Source organism: Theropithecus gelada, chromosome 18 (genome assembly GCF_003255815.1).
Source record: "Theropithecus gelada isolate Dixy chromosome 18, Tgel_1.0, whole genome shotgun sequence".
Classification (NCBI taxonomy): Eukaryota; Metazoa; Chordata; class Mammalia; order Primates; family Cercopithecidae; genus Theropithecus; species Theropithecus gelada.
Window position 1 is genome coordinate 47,628,114 of NC_037686.1, and position 23,642 is coordinate 47,651,755.

At 39.3% G+C, this 23,642-nt stretch overlaps 1 protein-coding gene across 3 annotated transcripts in view; it reads right to left on the bottom strand.

Annotated features, from left to right (window-relative positions):
- The window catches only part of CCDC68 (coiled-coil domain containing 68), a 54,237-nt gene that overhangs the window by 27,944 nt on the left and 2,651 nt on the right, over window positions 1-23,642 (bottom strand). For 2 of the 3 annotated variants that reach the window (XM_025365445.1, XM_025365444.1), the window contains exons 2-7: window positions 12,633-12,720; window positions 11,786-11,914; window positions 10,089-10,175; window positions 7,062-7,202; window positions 5,943-6,068; window positions 4,108-4,236 (exon numbers count right to left, since the gene is read on the bottom strand). In XM_025365445.1, the coding sequence (XP_025221230.1) occupies window positions 4,108-4,236; window positions 5,943-6,068; window positions 7,062-7,202; window positions 10,089-10,175; window positions 11,786-11,902 (600 nt within the window). In that variant the 5' untranslated portion in view covers window positions 11,903-11,914; window positions 12,633-12,720. The remainder of the gene's footprint in view (window positions 1-4,107; window positions 4,237-5,942; window positions 6,069-7,061; window positions 7,203-10,088; window positions 10,176-11,785; window positions 11,915-12,632; window positions 12,721-23,642) is intronic. The other variant, XM_025365443.1, reaches the window with a different exon arrangement.

Below are 23,642 nucleotides of genomic sequence, written 5' to 3' on the forward strand. Positions count from 1 at the left end.
TTGCCCCCCCCCCCCTTTTTTTTTTTTTTCAGAGTTTTGCTCTTGTTGCCCAGGCTGGAGTGCAGTGGTACGATCCTGGCTCACTGCAACCTCTGCCTCCCAGGTTCAAGCGATTCTCCTGCCTCAGCCTCCCGAGTAGCTGGGATTAAAGACATGCGCCACCATGTCTGGCTAATTTTGTATTTTTAGTAGAGACGGGGTTTCTCCATGTTGGTCAGTCTAGTCTCCAACTCCCGACCTCAGGTGATCCACCCGCCTTGGCCTGCCAAAGTGCTGGGATTACAGGCACGAGCCACTGCGCCCAGCCCACAGATACATCTTACAAGCGTATGATGAGACTTGGATTGTCAAAAAACACACCACAGATAATGTATTTTGAATTTGTAGGGTGAGGGAAAATGGTGCCTAACAAATGTTTAATAGTCTTACTCTTGATTAATGGATTTTCATAAACAGAGGTCAAGGGAGCCAGACAACCAGACAAGTAAATGCTCTCCCTTGGCCAGGCTCTGCCATCTAGCTTGGGTTCTTTTTGCCTCCTCTTTGACAGCACAGAAAATCTCACCATACCAGATAGCACTTTTCAGGCAATGTCTTCAGGAAAGAGAAAGGGAGTTCATAGCACCACACGGTGGGCAACCCACTATTCCCAGAGCCATACCTCCAGACAGCTCCAGGTTTCCCTCACCAGGCTGATCAGAGAAGGCACCAATTTCAATCATGGCCAAATGCTAACATCTAAATGTTTTGGAACCAACTCTATCATTTTTGTCCAGCATGAGAGAAGACGGGGGACATAACGGAAAGGGTTGTGATGTAGAAAGTGGAGGACTGTGGAACAGTTTTGGGTTCATGCTGTCCTCATTTATAAAATGATCATGAGGAACTAGGTGGTCTCAAAAGTGCCTTTGAGCTCTAAAATTGCAATGGAGCTAAATCAATGACACTAGAAAATAAATATGATGTAATAGAATTGCACTGCTAGCAAATGGAACATATGCCATATTAAAATGTTCTTACTGGGCATTTTTGCTAGCTTATCACTGTGCTTATGGAATTCATTCTCACTGCATTCCTGATTAAAGTGGGACAGATGGTGAAGGTTTTAAGTAATGTATTCATTACCAGACCTCATACCACTAATGGCTATTTACTGGAGCAGTGGATTGTTCAAGTGAGTAGCAAGTAGATTTTTCTCCAGGGGGCACCCACGACCAGGGCAATATTTATCAGCCTTTGTGAGGACGTTCATTTTTAATTTTTACTTTCTTTCTGAATTTGTGTCTTTTTCCTATTAATACAAAAGGCCCAGTACACCCTCCCCTTATTCTGGCCCACACTCCCTCCCTGAGGCACCCTACCTCACAGCCTGTCTCCTCAGTCTCTCTTTAAACCAAGATGTTGCCCAACTTTGTTCCTTATAGTTTTATTTATTTGCTTGTTTCACAAATATAAAATATTTTAAAACCAATTTGCTTTTTTTTGTTTTGTTTTGTTTTTGAGACAGAGTCCTGCTCTATTACCCAGGCTGAAGTATAGTGGCGTCATCTCAGCTCACTGCAACCTCCACTTCCCAGGTTCAAGTGATTCTCATACTTCAGCCTCCAGAGTAGCTGGGACTGCAAGCACGTGCTACCATGCCCAGCTAATTTTTGTGTTCTCTTAGGAGAGACTGGGTTTCACCACGTTGGCCAGGCTGGTCTCGAACTCCTGGCCTTAAGTGATCCTCCTGCCTCAGCCTCCCCAAATGCTGGAATTATAGGCATGAGCCACCACACCTGGCCTAAACCATCTTTTACTTTAAATAAAACTGCGCATTGCCCCTCCACATCATCCCCACTTACCTCCACCCTCCAGAGGTTCCAGTAGGCTGCACTTTAGAAAGTCACTGAATTATTCTGGAAGGTTGCTGCATGGCCTTACTAAGTCATGCGCATCCTGTCTACTTCCTTTGTCCAAGATCTCCTGGAGACAGCCCACTATTAAGAGTTATTATCAGGGCAGGAACTAGGCCATCACTTCCCAAGAATGTCCTGCCAGGATCTGAGTCACTGAACCTTATTCTAGGGCATACTCCTCTGCCTTTGACTGTGCTTTCAGCCTCCCTAAAGCACTCATAGAGGAATTCAGAAAGGGAGATTTAGGAAGTTCCTTGAGCCTCACACAATCCAGATATACTACATTGTCATATCCACAAAAAGAGACGGGTTCATTCACAAATATATATTCAGCCCCTAGTTCTGTTACACATGGTGGTGTTCAAATATTTGTTTAGTAAACAGTCAAGTAAATATACCCCAGAACTCTGAGATGAACTAACATCTAGTATACATTTCCTAGGATCACTAGGAAATAGAAATTGTCTTCTACTGTTCTTTTTTTTTTTTTTTTTTTTTTTCTGAGATAGAGTCTCGCTATGTCACCAGGCTGGAGTGCAGTGGCACAATCTCGGTTCACTGCAACCTCCCTCCTCCTGGGTTCAAGTGATTCTCCTGCCTCAGCCTCCCAAGTAGCTGGGACTACAGGCACCTGCCACCACGCCCAGCTAATTTTTGTATTTTTAGTAGAGACAGGGTTTCACCATGTTGGTCAGGATCATCTCGATCTCTTGACCTCATGATCCATCCACCTCAGCCTCCCAAAGTGCTGGGATTATAGGCATAAGCCACCGTGCCCAGCCTGTTCTTTTGTTAATTTGGAGGCACTAAACCTGACCCAATATTACTGGGTTTGAGATGGCGTGAGCTCTACACTAAACTTAAATTTCAAGCTGGTTAATCAGTCTGTTTGGTTAAGCAATTCTATTCGTTTCCCAGAATTGTCTTTCTTTCCTTAATGCAAACATTCTTTATGCTATCTTAGTTTTATTAAGCTGTTTATTATAGGATCAAGTATTCTGCCACTACCAGGTACACATCCAAATATTACAGTTTTTCCAAAACAGCATAATTATAAACTGTCATGCCTGGATAAACTAATTGCTTAAGGATATTCTAGCCCAGTGATTCTGCTAAAGTATAACACTCAGTGACCTACCACATAATACACATGCAGCTGAATACTGTTATCTTAGAGCCACTTGATAATGGGCATATTTAATTTTTGTGATTTCCTCATAGGTCCTTCACCAAGACTACGAATTCAACCAAATCACAATGTCATAAAACTTTAAATTCTTGGGAAATATTTTTAAACAAATCAAAGTTCCTTTGATAAGAAACCTAAATATTGAAAAGTGATGTTTTTGAAATGATATTTATGAAATGGCATAAACCCAGGCAGACTCATAAAACAAATTAAAGCTAAAAATAACAGAGGCAAATACAATAAATACAAAAAATGTATTGGGCAATATTTACTAGTATCCAAAGCCTATATTTTTCTCTATCCCCAATTCAGTTTCAGAGATGCCAGTTTTCTCTTTGTTTTGCTATTAAAAAATAATATTCCTTGATTTGTCCAAATTCTAAATTCTAAGGCATACATACACAAATTTACGTGTTCACCTTTTGTGTATATTTGGAATGCTAGCTAGCTAAATGAACATGGCATGAAATATTTTCAAATTTTTATTCTGTTATTACTCTTCTCTAAATGTGCCTTCTTAAAGTTCCAATTTCTATAGAATGGCTTTTCTTAATGTAAACTGTATCCCTCCTAGTGCAGCCATAGGTTTTTACAAACACAAAGTAGACTTGGGTGGTCAAAAATGGACACTGCACTGACTCTAATACATAAAAATGCTGTGATTACAGGGACCTGCTATATTAATACTCCTAGTAGATGGACTTTGTGCTCTTTTCCATTAGTTGCATTCACAGCCTCACCTGGTTCCCCTTTCTAAGTCATGTATTTCCTAGAAAGTGACAAATGATGATATGACTACAGTATTTGCAGAAAGGTAAATCAATCACTACAGTATAGATCATATGAAATGTTTAAGGGAAAATTAATATTAAATACTTCCTAAGGGCAAATACTGTAAAGAATACTTTCACTTAACATTATCTTATTTAATTTAATATCCTATTTATTTTGGTATTATTTTATTTCATTCTCATCCTAACCCTGTCAGTAAGAAAATCCTCTAATTCTCCAGGGCTCTACCTTTTCCATTCTCTGTACAAGGTTCTCCAATTCTGTAACTTGACTGTGTTTTTCTTCAAGTTTTTCAGCAACTTGATTCAGATTTTCAACATGTTGTTTCAATTTCTGTTCTTTTTCAAGCCTGTTAACCTATGGTCAGAGAAACAGTTGTGTTGTGAAAACTCTGTTTTTATTAAACCTATACACATATTACCTCTTTCTACAATTTTCTAATTAGCCAAAAAAATTCAGAATTCATACTTGCTTAGAATGGCTCTTTTTGATTTCAGTGTTTCCTTCAAAATAACCCTGATAGACTACAACAACATTAAATCAAGAATTAATATTATAATAAACATAAATATCCTTCCTAGAATGCTTCCATTTGTTACCATAAAGCATACTTTCTGAATTGATACAAGAGAGAAAGATGCTAATTTAACAAAAGCAACATTTTTGACTTTTTCTCAACAATTATTATCCAGAACAACAAAAAAAAAACATACAGGTTCAATTAAAACACTTTTTATTTTTAATCAGAAAGTGTCATAAAATCAGAATAACTGTCCTCAGCGTGTCACCGTGCTACTTCACAGGCATAGAGCAGGGGTTGTGCTGGGGGATCATAGGAGAGAAGTCTCCATCTAGTAGGTAATAGGCTACAGTGGGACTGTGTCGACTAGCTTGTTACTCTTCCGCATGTGTATTTAACAAAGCTGACATTTCACAGGGAAAAATAAGTGTCTGGCTTCCTTTGTAAATACCTAGCGGGCCTTTCAGTCAGTTCACTCCAGGCTAGTGCCGAGCCCACATTACAGGGATGCATGCTTCTTGTCCCCACAAGCCCCCCCATAGCATAGCACCCTCATCAGCTTCCCGCTTATGTTCTTCATCTGCACCCTGCATGCATGTGAGTATGCAACCATCACTACCACAGCTTGATGCATGAAAGGGTGTCACCTAGGCAGTGAATTTCCTACTGTACTCCCCTGGGGACCTTCCTACAGCCTGAGCTGACAGACACCTGGGTGCCCCAAACTATTATGAGTGAACTTACGTATTAGCTGTTTTATATTTTTAATTTTGGCAAACACACACATACAGGCATACACACACTTTTTTGACTTCTCCAGTTCTAGAATATATTTTTCAGACAGATTTTATTGGCCCTAGTGTATATACTTCAGATTTAAAAACAAATGAACAAAAAAGAACATGTATAAGTGTATGTACATTTTTATTTTTAAAATTTATATATTTACATATTAAAATATAAAAATATATAACTTATATATTATATATTATTTATTATACTTTATATATAATATAATTTATATATATATCTTTATATATTTTTTTAAAACATATAGATACATATTTTGTTTTCTATTTTCTATAACCCAAAGTATGTATCCTAAGTTCAAAACAATTTTGAAACCATGTGTCTAGCCCAACTCTTTCATTCTAGAGACAAGGACACCCAAATCCAGACAGGAAGAATGGCTCAGTCTGGGTCATCTAGCGAGTCAATGGCAGAACCCGAAGGGAAGTTACCAGTCAGGCTCCGCAGGGCCAGCCCAGATTTCCAGGCAGGGTGGCACTGCCTCCCTCCCACCTGTGCTCATGGGGGCTCTGGGCAACAACTGCAACACAGCAGCTCAGCAACATCTGGGGGTGTCGGGCTAAGCAGGGGCGAGGGAAACTGGCAGAAAAGACTAGCACACCGCTCCTTTCCCAAGTCTTTTGCCAAGTCACTTGGCCATTGCTTGTTTCATTTCTAACTCTTCCAGAAAGATGAACTTGAACAGCTCAGGGTGGGGGCTACTTCTCCCATAGACAAGCTGCGTGTTTGGTACCTGGAGTAAGTGTTTACTGTCCTCATGCTTCTTTCTCACTTCTTCAGACTGTGTTTGGTAGTTTTCAAATAATCTCCGGGCCACGTTTCTCAGAGCTGCTGCTCCTGCTTCTCTGGAGGCTTCCAGCTAGAAAAAAGGTCACTATGCATGTTCTGACATTTACAACAAAAAACTTTAAAGGCAGAACAGTTTGATGGGCAATTAAGACCACCAAGGGTATAACTATACCTTTTACAGCCTCATAGACAATGGATAGGAGAGAAGACACTGTTATTTGGTAAGAGGAAAATGTAAAAGGAGAAACTCCCTATTTAGAGGGGCTGTTGAAAAGGCAGATTTGCCATAGTCAAACCAAACCAGAGCTCTGTGCACAGTAATGCCCTGCAGTGATAGTCCTCACTGTTCAGATAACTCTATGCTGCTCTGTCAGCTTATCCACTTATTTGCAAGCCTTTTATCATTAATGTCCATAACAGTGTTAAAAAGTGTATCTTCCTGAAATAGAAGTGGGACAAGGTTAAAGTATTGAGGACAATAATGCTAAAATGTCATGAATCTTTCCGGGATTTAACCTGAGGAAACAATCAAGAATGACTATAAAGATTTCCCTATCAAGATATTCATTGCAGGACTGCATATAAAGTAAACCTTAAAGAAGAAAATCAAAAGCATTCAGCCATAGACAAATTTAAAAAATATTGTGGCATCTGACTATGAAGGCTATAATTAATATTTATTAAATATGAACACACTTTTAAAAATGTATTGTGGATTGTGGTAAGAACACTTAACATGAGATCTACTAAGTGTGTACAGTACAGTATTGTGAACTATAGGCATAATGTTATGCAGTAGATGTCTAGTCATCTTGCATGACGGAAATTGTATAACTGTTGAACTTTTGTGAGATATTTTCAATAACAAAAGAAGCCTCAAAAATAAAACAGTGAGATATGATTTGTGAAATATAAAAATGCTTCTCTATGTAAGGGAACACACAGATGGACCTATGGATGTGTGTACACATCTCTCTGCTTTTACAGAGCCACCAATGCTAACAACCCATCCTAGTAGCTCAAAGGCTCAAAACACAGAATTTGAAACTTCTAACAGTCATACCTTGATTTTCAATACTTCATTCTCTTTGTGCATTTCTAAGAGCTGTAGGTCTTTTCCTTTTATCTTTTTCATGAGCAAATCCAAACTGCAACAAGAAGGATCCATCTCAGAATGAGAGCCCTGTTGAAGGTTTCCACAGTGCTGAAACAGACAAATGAAAATCACAGACCTAACTATCTTTTCCTCTACAAGCTTTGACAACAGTAATGATCATTTAGTATTACGTATAGCAAAGAGGCTTCAGGTCAGCATACATAAACATCTTTTGAATCTCAAATATCAATGAGAAATTCTGGAAGCACCTGACTTCTACATTTGCTCAAATTTGAACAGATTCTTATATTGAAAGAGGTAGAATGACATTTTAACTTTTATATTTTCTATAGTTTCAAATATACTGATAAGTGCTTTTTAGGAGATAAATAATGTCCACAAGGCCAGACATTTTTAAAAAATCTAAGTTGTCGACATAATTACATTTTTGTTACATTGCATTATAGACTAACAGTCAGACCTAACAGTTACAATACATAATGGTCAATGTTTGGTGATGCTTCACTGTAATTACCTCATATTAAATTTCCAATCAGAGATATCAGAACTGAATGGCACTACCATTATAACTTGATGTAAGCTCTAGCTTACTGAAAATACACTTGGAACATAAATATCGTCTGGAATTGTGGACACACGGAGGTGAAAAAGAAATAATAAACCATCTAACTTAACCTGTCCATTTTACAGATGTAGAAACTGAGGACCAGGGCCCAAGTTTCTGCAGCAAAGGAGCGGGAGAGCTCCTGGCACAGCCTCTTGAATAGTTACTGTGTGCTCTTTCTGTTCTTTCAATTTATTTCAAAACAGAGAAACTATTCACAATTACACATACCCTACAATTATAATAACAACTTCTATTTGTTAAACACCTGTTATGTGCCCGCTCATCTTTTACATGTTTTACATACAGTCCTTTGTCTGAATACTGAAAACAATGGAAGGCACTAGGCCCTTTACACAGGTGAGGAATTTGAAGATGAAAGTTTAACGAACACACCTAGGGTTATACCTAAAATAACTGCCAGGCCAGAATTAGAATCCCAGTTTGTTTAACAACAAAATATATAATATTTTCACTATAATATAATAACTACAACTGTAGAAATAAATAACAAAAAGAACATAGTGTCTGTGGATAACATCCTCCCTCACCATAACTCTGCCACAATTTGGTTTCTTATAGTCCAGACCCTAGTGCATATTTCTACTCTCCATATACAAAGTAGGAATTATTTTCTTTTTTAATTTGTTAAAGAACATTTGACAGAAAAAACTCTTGTAGAAGGTAGATTATCAGCAGTGGCAGATGGCTACAAAGATCATTGATCAGTGCTTTTCAAACTTCAATATGCCTATGAATTACTGGGTGATCGATCTGGTTAAAAAATGCAGATTCTGAATCAGGTCTGGGGTAGAGCCTAGATGCTCCGTTTCTAACATGCTCCCGGTGATGCTGCGCTGCTCGGACTGCAGACCACACTTGAGAGTAGCAAGGCCCCAGATCACTATGGTGAAATCTCTACAGGGCCAGAGGGCTGATGTTTTGATGCATGGTGGATCTGCTGACCTTCTGTGGACTGAGGTGGCTAAGGCAGACACACAGCAACACAATGTCGTCAACATTACTAGGAAGCTCCTCCTATCTATGGTGGGCATTTGGTCCTCAATTTCCTTGGCCCATGGACAGCATTTGACAGAGGTGTCCCGCCCTGCTTCTGAAACCCTCTGCTCATTTGCCTTCAGTGACTCCTGCTACAGTGGCCTTGACAGGAGCAGCTTCAAACCACAAAAGGTGAGCAGATCAACCACACATCAAATCACCAGCCCTCTGGCCCTGTAGAGACTTCGCCATGATAATCTAGAGAGTACTCTCAAGTGTGGTCTACAGTCCCAGCAGCTCAGCATCAACAGGAGCTTGTTAGAAATGCAGCACCTAGGCTCTACCCTAGAACCTTGAAATCTCCTGTTCCTTCTAATCCACCAGCCTGATCTCAGCTTTCTGGGATGGTTCTTCTTCCTAACATCTCAACATTGGGAATGGGCATCTCAAGACTCAGTCCTTAGATCTTCTCTCATTTCTCTCCACACTCACTCTCTTGGTAAACTTCTCCAGTTTCAGAACTTTAAATACAATCCTTAAATGCCCAAAATCTCTACCCTGTATCCTGGACCTTCTAGCTCAGTCTTCTACCTGCAGCTCCTGAATCAGATGTTCAGCTGCCTATTAGAAGCCTCTCTTTGGAGGTCTAAGAGGCAGCTCAACATAGCCCAAACTGAATTTTTAAATCTTCCCTATCATTCCTAAACATAACCTTATTTTCTAGTTTAGAAGTACTTTAAATAATAATGGAAGCTAGTTATGTTAGTGTGGGAGGCTGAGGGTGATGAAAATGACTACATTTATGCATCATACCCCACGTTATGGTGGACTCTGTGGCCATGCTTGTAGTGGACAACACTGATGAAGTACACTTGGCTCAGATGTGGTTTAGCTTGGTGTAATCCAGGCAAAGCTAAGTGCAGATTGCTCGACCTGAGGTATATAAAGCTGATGTTGGGGAAGGGAGTGCATTCAAGCTTATCAACTATTTATCTGACAAAGTCTTCACTCAACTCAGGCCTAAAAGCTTCAACTGTGTATGTCTATTCGTGTGGCCCAGGTGAGACTAAAAGCTCTGCCTGTCATTGGGAAATGTTGCTGTCATGAATCTTGGCTAGACCAACATGTTCTCATTTACTTTCGATAAGTAAGCCTTGTTTAACATATTCAAGTAAGGCCTAGCCATTCCAATTTGATCTCATAACATTTGTGGTTAAACATTTCACACATATGGCCATTAACATCTTTAGATATGCATGAAATATTTCAACACTCATCCTTTGAAGCTTCAGTGAACTTAGTAATTGCCCAAAAAGTTACTTTAAAAAGTCTAAATGGCTTTATGCTAATCTTCTGCAGGAAATTATTACCTTTGTATCTAGTTTGTTATTTGTACTGTCATGTCTTATTTCATCTTTAAACATTTGGGTTCTGATCTTTTCCAGAGTAGTTCGAATCTAGAAAAGGAAAAAAAAAATTAATTCGTTTCAAAGGCATTTAATGCCGAAAGTTGTTTTCTCAATACCAGTTACAGGGTACCTGATTACCTAGAAAGTAATACATATATATAGATATCAGATTTAAATAACTGCCACCATCAACCTAGCTTGCATTTAGGCTATTATTGTTTGGATTGCTGAAAGTAAGCATTTGGTCTTTACAACTCTTTCTCAGACAAATCTAAAACACATCACTTAAGTAAATATTATCCCCAAAACAGTTATTATTTAGTAATTAGTACTTAATATTATTTAGTTTTGTTTTGTCTTTTAGTAATTTAGTACTAATTTACTGTTTAGTAATTACTATAAAACAATTACTACTTAGTAATCACTATAAAATAATTACTATCTACTAATTACTACAAAATAATTACTACCTAGTAATTACTACAAAATAATTACTATTAAGTAATTACTACAGAATAATTACTGAGAGATCACATGCATTTATGCATGAAATATAAGCCCCATGTCTTGATGACCTGTGGAGTTGCAAGACACTCAAAGATGATGGAATTAATTGATCTGAGCAAGTTATAAACTATGCCAGAATTTGTCCATTATTTAATTAAATAATCCAAAAAGGTAAAACGTGAAATTTCTCTTTTTATTCAGTATCCTCTTAGATTGTAAGATTGTGAGAGTAGGAGCAAGGTTTATACTCTAGCACATTTTTAAATTTTTTATTATTATAATTTTTTTTTGAGACAGAGTCTCACTCTGTCACCCAGGCTGAAGTGCAATGGTGCAATCTCCACTCACTGTAACCTCTGCCACCTGGGTTCAAGTGATTCTCCTGCATCAGCCCCCCAAGTAGTTGGGATTACAGGCGCCCACCACCACGCCTGGCTAATTTTTTTGTATTTTTAGTAGAGACAGGGTTTTGCCATGTTGGTCAGGCTGGTCTCAAACTCCTGACCTCAGGTGATCCACCTGCCTCAGCCTCCCAAAGTGCTGGGATTACAGGCATGAGCCACTGTACCTGGCCTACTCTGGCACATTTTAAGTGCTTAATACATGTCTGTTGTAAGAAACAGTTAAGAATATATATTTCTTGTCAGCCATTATCATTTTGGATTCTCATAAGACTTCACACGTTTAATGAAGTGACATGCCAACCCGCAGTCACTGGCAATAGTTACCCTGAACTGTGAAAAGGAACAAGGTAACGAGAGGCACCAACTCAGCAGGAAATGTAAACATCTACTTGGGAACACGATCAACACTCGTGAAACCACTGGAAAACATTATAAAACAGTAGGAAATACAGTGGTGAATAGTGAGGGACAAATTAAGTGCTGATAGGTGTTCTGAACCCTCCTGGCCCATTATTCAATTTTACTGAGTGAGGAAAATTATTTTACTCCAAGGGTAGGAACAGTTTCATATCCTCAAGAGAAATGACTAAACATGGGTTTAAATTTCAGCTAGGAAGAGTGTCCTTTGCCAAATTAGAGTTGTTCCTTTACATATGTTCTATGGAGAGAGAAACAAAGTCCTCCAGCCCATATTGGAATTTCTCTTTAAAAATCATATCATACTAATGATTTCTGCTACCCACATACCTTTTTAACATACTCGGTTTCTTCAATAATGTGAGTGGACGTAGACTCATACAAGGCAGAATTATCTTCCATCTTATCCCTTGGCGGAATTTCTGTGGTCACTGTCACCATTGTCATTGTGAATTCTGGCTTTAAGAAAACATAAATCAGCTAAGCAAAACAGACTGTTTTGATTGTATGATTATATGGTTCATAAACTGAAATAAGTTAAACAACTTATTTTTTGCAACCCGTTACGAAGTAAAAAAAAAAACGTAAGCATCATCACTTAAAGCTAAAAACATTAGTGAATATTTAATAAGGAAACTTTAACCTGAGAGACCCCATTAATCAATCTTAACATAAATTAAGGATCTTAAGAGATACAGGACCAAATGCAACATATGAATCTTGTTTGGATTTTGATTCAAAAAAATCAACTATGTAAAGACATTTTTTAGACTAACTGGATAATATATGATGTTAAAGAACTGTTGTAATTTTGCTAGCTGTGATAATTATGACATTCTTTAAAAGGATTGTATCTTTTAGTGATACCTACTGACATATTTGCAGGTGACATTGTGTTACATTTGGAACTGCTTTAAAACTCAAAGAGTGAGGTAAAAGGAGATGAGGATAAAGATTAAGGAAGTTTAGCAAAATATAGATAACTACTGAAACTGGGTGACAAGTCTGTAGGGTTCATTGTATTCCTCCAAGTATTTTGGTTTTGCTTCAAATTTCTATAATAAATAGTAAATAACTAACAAGTAAACTATAATAAAAAGCCCTGTGAGGTAGGATTATTAATCCTCTGTTACTGATAAGAAGCCAAGACTCCACTCCCATAGTGACATTAACTTACCCAAGATGAAGTAAAATTAAGAGCTAAAACTCCAACCTTGGTCTTTTAGAAGTTCAGAGATGTTTCCATCATATTAAGACTGGCTTCCCTGGAGAGAAACAATAACAACAACAAAATATTTAAAATCTAACAATGACCTAGGCTAGAAAAAAACAAAGAATTTGCATATTTGAGAGCATCACTTTGAAACAAGATCACTTCTGGAGACACTACAAAGTCCTTTAATCTTCAATGAAATTGACAGAATATGCCAAGAATTTTCCATTTTCTTATAAATCCTCTTAGCAGCTATGGCTTCTATTAAATATTTGTTTCAGCAGAAGTTGATTTGGCAGCAGCAACTCTGCAAGTGTGCTTTTGCAAACTACGAGTGGAAGTACGTCTCTTACTGGGTCCTCTGAAGTCTCTTCCGGGATTAAGATATTGGTGCAAAACAACATTTAAATGCTTGAAGTAAGAGAAACACCCATAGGGTCAATACGCAGTACGCTTGGAAGCCAGAGAGAGGATGGTCAGGCCAGGGTAGGGGTCAGCAAACCCCAGCCTGGGAGCTCAATCTGGTTTCCCTCCTGTTTGTACAGCCCCAGAGCTAAGAATGGTTCTTACATTTTTGAATGGTCAAACAAAAAATCAAAAGAAGAATAACATTTCATGGTACATGAAAATTATATGAATTTCAAATTTAGTATTCATAAAAATGGTTGAAAAAAATCAAAGGATAACATTTCATGACACATGAAAATTATATGAAGTTCAAACCTAGTGCTCATAAATGAAGTTTTACTCTAATGCAACATGGCCATTTGTGTACATATCTTTTATGTAGCTTTGGCACCACAAACAGCAGAGTTCAGTAGTTGTGACAAAGAAAGTATGTGGCAGGCAACGCCTACAGTATTTCCTATCTGGCCCTTTACAGGAAACGTTTGCTGACCTCTGGGTTAGGGCTTGGCAAGGAGTGGGGCAGGACCAGTGGGAAAATAGAGGCAAGCAAAGCAATCGATCCGGCCTGAGTTGGTTTTTTCCTCCAGTACAGTACCCTTGATCTACAGTCCCCTTTGACTGATTTACTTTCATTTTCCTTTTCGTATGTTATGCAGTGTGTACATTAACAGATGATAAGAGGTATTTTATCACAGGAATGAATCACTCTTTAGAATGAATCTGTCTGCATTCTCAGGCTCTTTCATAATTTGAAAATTGCATCGGGCCTTACGTCTTTTATCCTAAAATATACTCTCGTATGTACCTTTTATTCTTAGAATCAAGGAATTTTGTCTCTTGATCACTGATAGTTCTGAAAACTTCCCACCTTTTCCCCTCACTGGTTGGGCCATGTTAAACAAGTTACATAAAATCTTAGTTTTCACTTAAATAGCTGTCAGATAGGGGTGATAACACCTACAGATATGAAAATGAAGTTTTTGTGTGTGTGTGTGTTTTTTTAATGCCTGCTAACAGAAGGCACTCAATGGACTGTCACTGGCAATATTGTTACCCTGTTATTTTATATTATCAATAGCCACAGAAGACAAGCAGGGCAGGTAGTTCGCCTCTATCTGGTTGCAAAGCTTTATAACTGTATCCATATGAAATGAAATTCCATATCTGTCTTTGGTTCAGAAAACTTTTGTACCCAGAGTCCTTGGTCTGTAGAAAGAAACCCAAGGGGAACATAAGCCGGCAAAGTCCAAATTGCCATATGGCATTACTATCCTGGGGAAAATCCATGTTAGCATTTTATTTCAGCCAGAAGTAGATTAAGGGGATAAAAATTTCAAAATAAATCACGATCAGTTAATTAAAGTAAGGAAATACTTTTCTTTGTCTTATGCTAGAATGGATTGAAGACAGCTTACAGGTGGCATCACGCCAAGAGGAGCTATTTCCTAGACAAGGGCCTCTCAAACAGGGCTCCCAGGGAGGAGGTGGAGGGCTGCTGAACAGACAGAGCTCTGCCACCTCAACTTCAACCACAGCAGCTCTGCTTTGTTCTGTCACACACACTGAATTTTCCCATGAGGCTTTCTGTGAAGAAAGAGGGTTCCACAGCCGAAACAGTTTAGAGGCAGCCTGCCTAGTCTCATGGCTCCATTCTGCCACTCCGTACCTGTGTGACCTCTGTCAAGTCCCTTAACTGCTCTGTGCCTCAGTTTCCTTAACAGTAAAATGAAAATAATATTAATTCTTAACAACAATAATCAATGTGGGGTTGTTCATGAGTTAATATTTGTCAAGCACTTACAGCAGCACATATAATATATAATAAATTATTTGTACATATTTGTCAAACAAGTACTTAAAATATGAAACCATTATCCACAATTAAGGCTGACAAGCATTCTGAGTGGTTTCCTTTCTTCCAGGAAAGAAGCAGGTTATATTTTAAATAATCTGCAGACTGAACTGGGCTATGAAGGAAAAATTGCTTTGGAGGACTTTAAGACTAGCAAATCCATGGTACAAATTCCTTATTGCTAATACAATGATTATTTGTCAGTTTCCTCAAACAATGATGCTACCATCTAATGAAGAGTTTAAAATCCACAAAGCAATGTACACATATTATTGTGAATTGTAATCCATATGATAAACCACCACACCACCAGGCACCCAGGAGAATCTACCTGAACCTTGTGCTCTGGTTAATGACATGAGAACAGCAGAAGTTTTATACAATAAACACAAATAAGTGCCTGTGACGGGTTGAACTGTGTCCTCCCTCCAAATTCATGTTAAAGTCCTAACCCCCAGTTCCTCAGAATGGGACCTTATTTAGAAATAAGGTTTTGCAGGTATAATTAGTTAAGTAAACATGAGGTCAGGTACTGGAGTAGGGGCGATCCCTACTCCAATATGCCTGATATCCTTATGAAAAGGGGCAATGTGGTGAGAGACGAGAACACCGAATGCCCTGTGAAAATGAAGGCAGAGATGTAGCGATGCTTCTATATGCCAAGGAACATCAACCATTACTAGCAAACCACTAGCAGGGGAGAGGCACGAAACAGATCTCGCTCACATCCCTGCAGACACCATGATCTTGAACTTCCAGGCTCTAGAACTGAGAGATGATCCATTTCCCTGTTCAAGCCACTCCGTGTGTGGTACTTTGTTAGAGCAACCCTAGAAAAAGATTACAGACACTGTTCATATTGTAGAGACTGTAACAAGGGTGTTTCCTTTCTTTACTTGACCCTTGATTCATTTATTGAGAGAGTAAATATTTACAGAAAGCCACTGTGTTAGGAACTGTGGTTACAGGGCTGAGCCAAAGACCATAATTTCATAGGATTTTCAGTACAGAGGGAGAGACAGACATTAAACAAACAGGTAAATATAGAGGGAGTCTAAGGGAGGCTGTGATGAGTGACATGAAGAAAAGTCCATCAGGGGACTGAGGGTAAAAGGAGGTGCTGTTCTAGATGAGCAGTGAGGGAAGCTGATCTGAGGAGTTGGTATTTGAGCAAAAGATGAAGAAATCAAGTGCAAGCCGTGTGGCTCTCTAGGATCTAGGAGAAGAGAGTTCCAGGCAAATGGGAAAGCAAGAGCAGAGGCTGGCATGTACATAGAGCAGTGTTCTGATTTTTGTTGTTGTTGTTTTTTGTTTTTTTGGTTTTTTTTGAAACAGGGTCTCACTCTTGTCCAGGTTTGAGTGGAGTGGTGTGATCTCTGCTTACTTCAACCTCCGCTTTCTGGATTCCAGTGATTCTCGTGCCTCAGCTTCCCAAGTAGCTGGGATTACAGAGGTGAACCACTACACCCAGCTAATTTTTTTGTATTTTTAGTAGAGATGGAGTTTCGCCATGTTGGCCAGACTGGTCTTGAATTACTGGCCTCAAGTGATCCACCCACCTTGGCCTCCCAAAGTGTTGGGATTACAGGCATGAGTCATGGCACCCGGTCGCTAGAGTAGTGTTCTAAGGAAACCACGGCACACAGCAAAGTCTACCATTTTCTTTTCTTTTAATGTTGCAAGACCTTTTTCTTTTTGACCTAAACTTTTTGAGACTTCCAGTTTGCCTAAGGACTTGTCTCCTTGGCCACATTAAAACAGGCTTAGCCGTTGCTATTATGGATCCCCCAGGATTGAGGCAAAGACAAGAGTGAAGCTGCCAGGTACTGCAAGGTGTAAACAACTGACCCCAGGTCAGCCCAGAGAAGGGGCAACAAAATCTGATTGACCACACAGAGGTATTCTTCACTCACATCTGGGGCCTGCTGATTGAAAAGCACTATCCTGGATGTCTGGCAGGTTTTGGCTAGCTAGTGCTTGAATCTCCTTCCCAGATATGCTGAGGCACCGTCTGTATGAGTCTTGCAGGAAAGGTCTCTTGTTCATCCTCACTCCTTGGAGCTGGGGCATAGGGACAACACCTAGAATCAGCCAAATGAGAGCTTCTGCTGGAAGTGCAACTCAGGGAATGGCCATCTGGCTGGTTGGAGCTGGAGGCAGTGGAAATCCAGTCATTGTTCAGGAAAGGGAAGGGGTCTGTGACACAGAGTGGTGCTTCAAGTGGCAGCAAATTCAGTGGCAGTATCCAGTGGTCAGTGGCTAGTGGCTATGTGAGGAGGACCCTAACTCCTCATCCCACAACCTGATTTCACTGGTGTCCTAGTATATGAGATCTTCCCATTTTCCAAACCTAGTTTTTCAACATTCCCATCAATTCCAGTAGCTGCTCTATATCCTCTCAGTAAATTCTTCTTCTACTAAGTCAGCCAGAATCAATTACTCTGGATTGCAATCAAGAGCCCTGCTTGGTTTCAGTACAGTTTCTGAGTTTTCAGGTTTTCGTTTCCTGGTTCTAAGGGATTATTTGTTCATTTTTGATCACTATTTTATAGAGCTTGAATATTAGAAACTGAAAAAGTAAGTTACTACAAAAGTGCCACAAGGATAATTTGGTTATATGAAAACAGCGAACATATCTCCAAACCTTTGATAAGATTAACTGTGCCCTGAATACTAAATAGCACACCTGTTCTGCAGCTACTTTACACAGCACAATGGTGACATCCAGTGTCAGCTGGCTAAATCTCAGGTGACTGTGCAGTTTACCTGAAAATGACACACAGTATACGAAAGACATGTATGTTACACTGTACCCAAGTTCTGTTTTCAAATAAGAATCTAAGCTTTTGCTAAGTAGAATTAATTTTATTCAACTGCATGCTACTCATTTGTATATCCACATATATTATAGCCAGTGCTACAGAAAATTCTTAGATATAAGATAAAAGCTATTTTGGAGGAAAAATGAAATATTGGTGTAAACACAATATACAAATACATACTATTGACAAAACATGTGCCACTTACCAAATAATTTTTCACATATTGCCAAATTAATCATTACGACACTGTGTTATAGTTATTATCTTCAGTGTGTGTGTGTATATATATATGTGTGTGTATATATATATAATGCAATAAGGCACAAAAAAAGATGTAAGATTTTCAGGGTTATAAGAACCTCATCAACTGAACACAAATAGGTTGACCCCAAATTCAGATGTCTTTTTCATGAAATAGTCTATCCTCATAGTTCACTGGCATAATTTGAAGCATTGAAAAACAGCTGAAAGTTTCAGCCAATGTTCAGTTCAGCAACTAAACTGCAAAAAGGTGCAAAGCACACGCATCCCTTCCCATCTGGAGAAGAGTGGGAAGCAGGGGCCAGGATTTGTTAAGTGAGGACTGTATGCCCGGTAGGGTATGCTCTCTATAATACTTCTCACATATGCCCTGAGAGGTTGGCATTATTATTCCCATTTTGCAGATGAAGAAACAAGGCTCAACAACATAAACAAAGATAACTAGTTGGTGGCCATTGGATCCCAAGCCACGAGTTGTCTGGCTCTTTCTCAGGAGTCTGCTAGCTCCTTCTAACTTACCACTTTGCCTCCGCTACATTCTGAAGGAATTTCTAAGCTTCAACTTCTTGGGCCCAAGATAGCTGAAGAATCAAAGTTTTCCAAAGTAGGTCACTAAGTAACAGTCACAGAACTCCCGATGGGAGGTCCCAGGTGTGTCCTTCAGGAGCCTGAACAGATGTTGTTGTCCCAGTAGATTTACTCCATGAACAAAGGCAGTTTGGCTGCATGGCTTAAAAACAAGGGATTTGCACTCAGTTGTTCTGCCTACAAGACTCTGTTCCACTTCCTCATCAGCTGGGAGGTCCTGGAAAATGATTTAAACTTCCTAAGCCTCGGTTCCTCAACAGAAAAATTCAGATGAGAATGCCAACTTTCTCAGAGTTATGTGAGGATTAAATGAGATATTGCATGAAAAGTGCTTAATGGAGTATCTGACTTCATGCACATTAAATTAATATTGAAACATAATGTTTATACTCACAACTTATTGTGGACATTTGCTTGTAGGACATGATTTGAAAGTGTCAGTTCCCAAGCTTAGTTTTCCCCTCACAATTCCTTCCTTACCCCATCAGCCAATTGTTCCTCCTGACTTGAACTTCTCTATTAACAAGTCACCCCAAAACCTGATTAACACTTGCCAGTCAATAAAATATAAAAGGAAGCTGAGGTCAATGACATATGTCACAGTCACTTGCAACATTTACGTGATGTCCTTTTAGAAAATGTCATTTGTGGCTCTATAAAATACTTTAGAAGTGAAAAGCCCAGGAATTTATAAAATACCTACAGTTTTCTGAGCTTGTCCTGGATTATTTTAGCTTGAACATAATTTACGTCATTTAAAAAACTATCCAACAAAGGGAAAAAGAGAAACCATAACAGTTCTGGTGAGGATGTGGAACAGGTGGAATTCCTGTCTGTTGCTGATGGGGATGGAAAATGTGGAGCTGCTGTGGACAACAGCTTGGCAGTTTCCTATATAGTTAAATACATAGTATACAACCCAGAAACCCTCTGCCTTGGTATTTATCCAAGTGAAATGAAAAGTTATATTCCATAAAACCTGCACACAAATGTTCATAATTGCCAAACACTGCAAACAATTCAAATGTTCACCAACAGGTGAATACAACTCCTCATTAAGAAGGAATGGACCAGGCACAGTGGCTCACACCTGTAACCCCAGCACTTTGGGAGGCCGAGGCGAGCTGATCACCTGAGGTCAGGAGATCGAGAGCAGACTGGCCAACATGGCGAAACCCCATCTCTACTAAAAATACAAAAATTAGCCAGTTGTGGCGGGGCATGTGTGTAATCGCAGCTACTCAGGAGGCTGAGGCACAAGAATCGCTTGAACCTAGGAGGCAGAGGTTGCAGTGAGCTGAGATTGTGCCATTGCACTCCAGCATGGGCGACAGAGTCTGACTGTTTAAAAAAAAAAAAAAAAGGAACGAATTACGGGATACACACAACAACATAGATAAGTGTCAAATGCATCATGCTAACTGAAATAGCCAAATTCAAGGGGTTACATATTCTATGGTTCCATCTATTTGACATTCTAGAAAAGTAAAAACTGTAGGAATCAAAAGGGATTAGTGGTTACTTGGGACTGGCAGTGGGAGACAGGTTGACTACAAAAGGAATACGTAGGACTTTGGGGTGGCGGAATATATCTTGTTAGTGATCATGGTTCTATGACTATAACAATTTCCCAAAACTTACAATACTCTACACTGAAAAAGATGAATTTGTACATGTTATTTAAAAAATTAGTAATCTGGCAGGATCTAGAAAAAGCAATGCACAATTGAGATTTCAAAATCCAAGAACCTCCACTGATTTTATCAGAAGTAACTGGAAGCCAAAATTAATTGGATTTGTTTTTCTTCATTCAAATTCTTGACCCCCAAAACAGTGTAAATGATCAAATATATATATCTATATATATACACATATAGAGAGATAGATAGATAGCAATGGAATCAGTGTTGTTAAAAACAACAGGCAACTGGGCTGCTGATTCTAGCTCAAGCTACGTGACTAGTCAATTAAACTTAGCATTCAGTATGACAGAAACAAGGAAAGCCTGTTTATTAAAGGTGATAAAGTAGAAGGAAATATGTAATAATACATAGGAAATATAAGAATATTTCCAACAAACTTTAAATCTAATTCATGAACCTAGAACTTTTTTTCTCATCTATCCATTCCTTTTCTAATAGCTTTCTAGATCACAATATGTTTTCATTCTTCATATTTGTCCATCTGCATATACACTGTTGGATCAATGATGAAAATGTCTACTTATTCAGGGTCTGAAACAGCCAGGACCCTACTTTTCTCTTTTCTTTTCTTTTTTTCGACAGAGTCTCACTCTGTCACCCAGGCTGGAGTGCAGTGGCTCAATCTCAGCTCACTGCAACCTCCGCCTCCCAGGTTCAAGCGATTCTCCTGCCTCAGCCTCCCGAGTAGTTGGGACTACAGGCATATGTCACCACACTTGGCTAATTTTTGTATTTTTAGTAGAGATGGGGTTTTACCATGTTGCCTATGACTGGTCTCAAAATCCTGACCTCAGGCGATCCACCCACCTCAGCCTCCCAAAGTGCTGGGATTACAGGCGTGAGCCACCAAGCCCAGCCATGACCCTACTTTTCATCAATACCGTCGCCCACCCTCCCACACCATGAAGATGTTTGACGTATCCAAGAGCAGCGTCCTACCAAATTCCAGGTGTTTATAGAAAGACAGAAGTGCCAGAGGCAGCCTCCCACTTTGGGTAAAACTAAGTTCCTTGTATCAGATCACAACAACATAAGTGACCTCATCAAAATAAATAGCAGGTGCTTACACTTCAATACCAATCAAGCCTTCTTTCTCTTGATAAACCAACATAGCTTGGTGAATGTCTCCGCCCTAATCTGATCCCTAGAGTATTTGAAAGTGAGAATGATGAAGGTGGATTCCTGTAGATGGTAAATACCTCTTAGGAGATACTTGGTGTAAAATCATCAGTATAAGGCTAAAAAAAAATGCATTTGTTTTAGAATTTTAAAAATCCTTGTCAAGGAAACAAAGGTATATTACCAGTCGAGATTGATTACTCCATTCAATCACACAGAGATCATCAAAACAGTAGTAGTATTCTCACCTAGGAGTTTTAGGAAGCTGTTTTGACATTTCCAGCAGAAAAAAATGTATTGCAAATGAAGACATTCAGCTTTGGAAAACTATATTATTTAACCTACATTATCTTCTTTTCAAATTGTAGATGTTAAAAAAAAATCTTTTGCATTCTAAATTGCCCATAAAATAGACTTCTAAAGCTGGCCACAGTGGTTCACATCTGTAATCCCAGCATTTTGAGAGGCCAACGTGGAAGGATTGCTTAAGGCCAGGAATTGGAGGCCAGTCTGTGATACCTCATCTGTGAAAAAAAAAATTTAATTAGCTAGGCGTGGTGCCACGTTCCTGTAGTCCCAGCCATACAGAAAGCTGAGGAAGGAGGATCACTTGAGCCCAGGAGTTTGAGGCTTCAGTGAGCTAGGATCCTGACACTGCACTCCCGCGTGAGTGACAGAATAAGACCCTGTCTTGAAACACACATACACACAAAAACAGACCTCAAGTTATTTTGATGCTCTTTTTTTTCCCCCAAAAGAAACTTGCAATTTGAGTAGGAACTTAAAGGCATTCAGAGAGACACTGTCTTCTTTTTAGACTCACAGAACTGACTAGATTTTTATAAAAGGATTTCTGTTCAACTACAGAAATCTCCCTAAGAGGATATTTAAGCATAAGTTGTCAAACATGACCCGCCCCCACCCCCAAAATGCATTTGCCATAATAGCACAAAGGAAGATCAATGGAGATATATAAGAAAACAATTCTGGAGGGAAACTGCTATTCCAGTTTCCTGATTCCTAATAGTGGTATACCAAAAGTCAATGTTCTTGCAAAGTTAAGAAGTTCTTTTTTGTTTGTTTGTTTGTTTGTTTGTTTGTTTGTTTGAGGCAGAGTCTCGCTCTGTTGCCCAGGCTGGAGTGCAGTGGCGAGATCTCAGCTCACTGCAACCTCCACCTGCCAGGCTCAAGCAATTCTCTTACCTCAGCCTCCCGAGGAGATGGGATCACAGGCACACGCCACCACACACAGCTAATTTTTAAAAAAATATTTTTAGTAGGGAAGGGGTTTTACAATGTTGGCCAGGCTGGTCTCCAACTCCTGACCTCAGGTGATCCACCCGCCTCAGCCTCCCAAATTGCTGGAGAAAGTTAGAAGTTCAGACGAGTCTCGCTCTGTCACCCAGGCTGGAGTGCAATAGTGTAATCTCGGCTCACTGAAACCTCTGCCTCCTGGGTTCAAGCGATTCTCCTCCCTCAACCTCCTGAGTAGCTGGAATTACAGACGCATGCCTCCATGCCCGGCTAGTTTTTGTATTTTTAGTAGAGATGGGGTTTCACTATATTGGTCAGGCTGGTCTCGAACTCCTGACCTCGTGATCCGCCCAGCTCGGCCTTCCAAAGTGCTGGGATTACAGGCGTGAGCCACTGTGCCCGGCCAAGTTAAGAAGTTCTTAATGTTGGTTTGTTCTCTAGACAGTTATACGCAGAAAACACCACTGCTTAATAGGAACCTGGATGTTTAACTCTTGGCATTCATATTTAAAATTATCATAGAAGAGAGTCAAAGCACCAAATAAGAGGCTGGCTCACATCAGTTATTCTCACATTATGCTACCATGGAAGCTGCACCAACATATCTGTTTTACCATGCAAATGTAATTGCATAAACGTCTACTAAATGGTGAACAAAATGTGGCATAGCCACGGCATGGAATAAACCCCAGTCAAGCAATAAAAAGGAACCAACTACAGATACATGTGACAACCTGAATAAATCTCAACAACTATTCTAACTGAAAAAATCCAGATGCTAAAGACTATATATTGTACGATTCCATCTGTATGAAATGTCCAGAAAAGGCAGATCTAAACAGACACAATAGACTAGGGGTTGTCTGGGGCTGGGGTAAGAATGGTGAGTGATTGCAAACAGGTCCCAGGGATGTTTGGGGAATGATGAAATGATATAAAATTGGATTGTGCTAATGGTTGCACCATT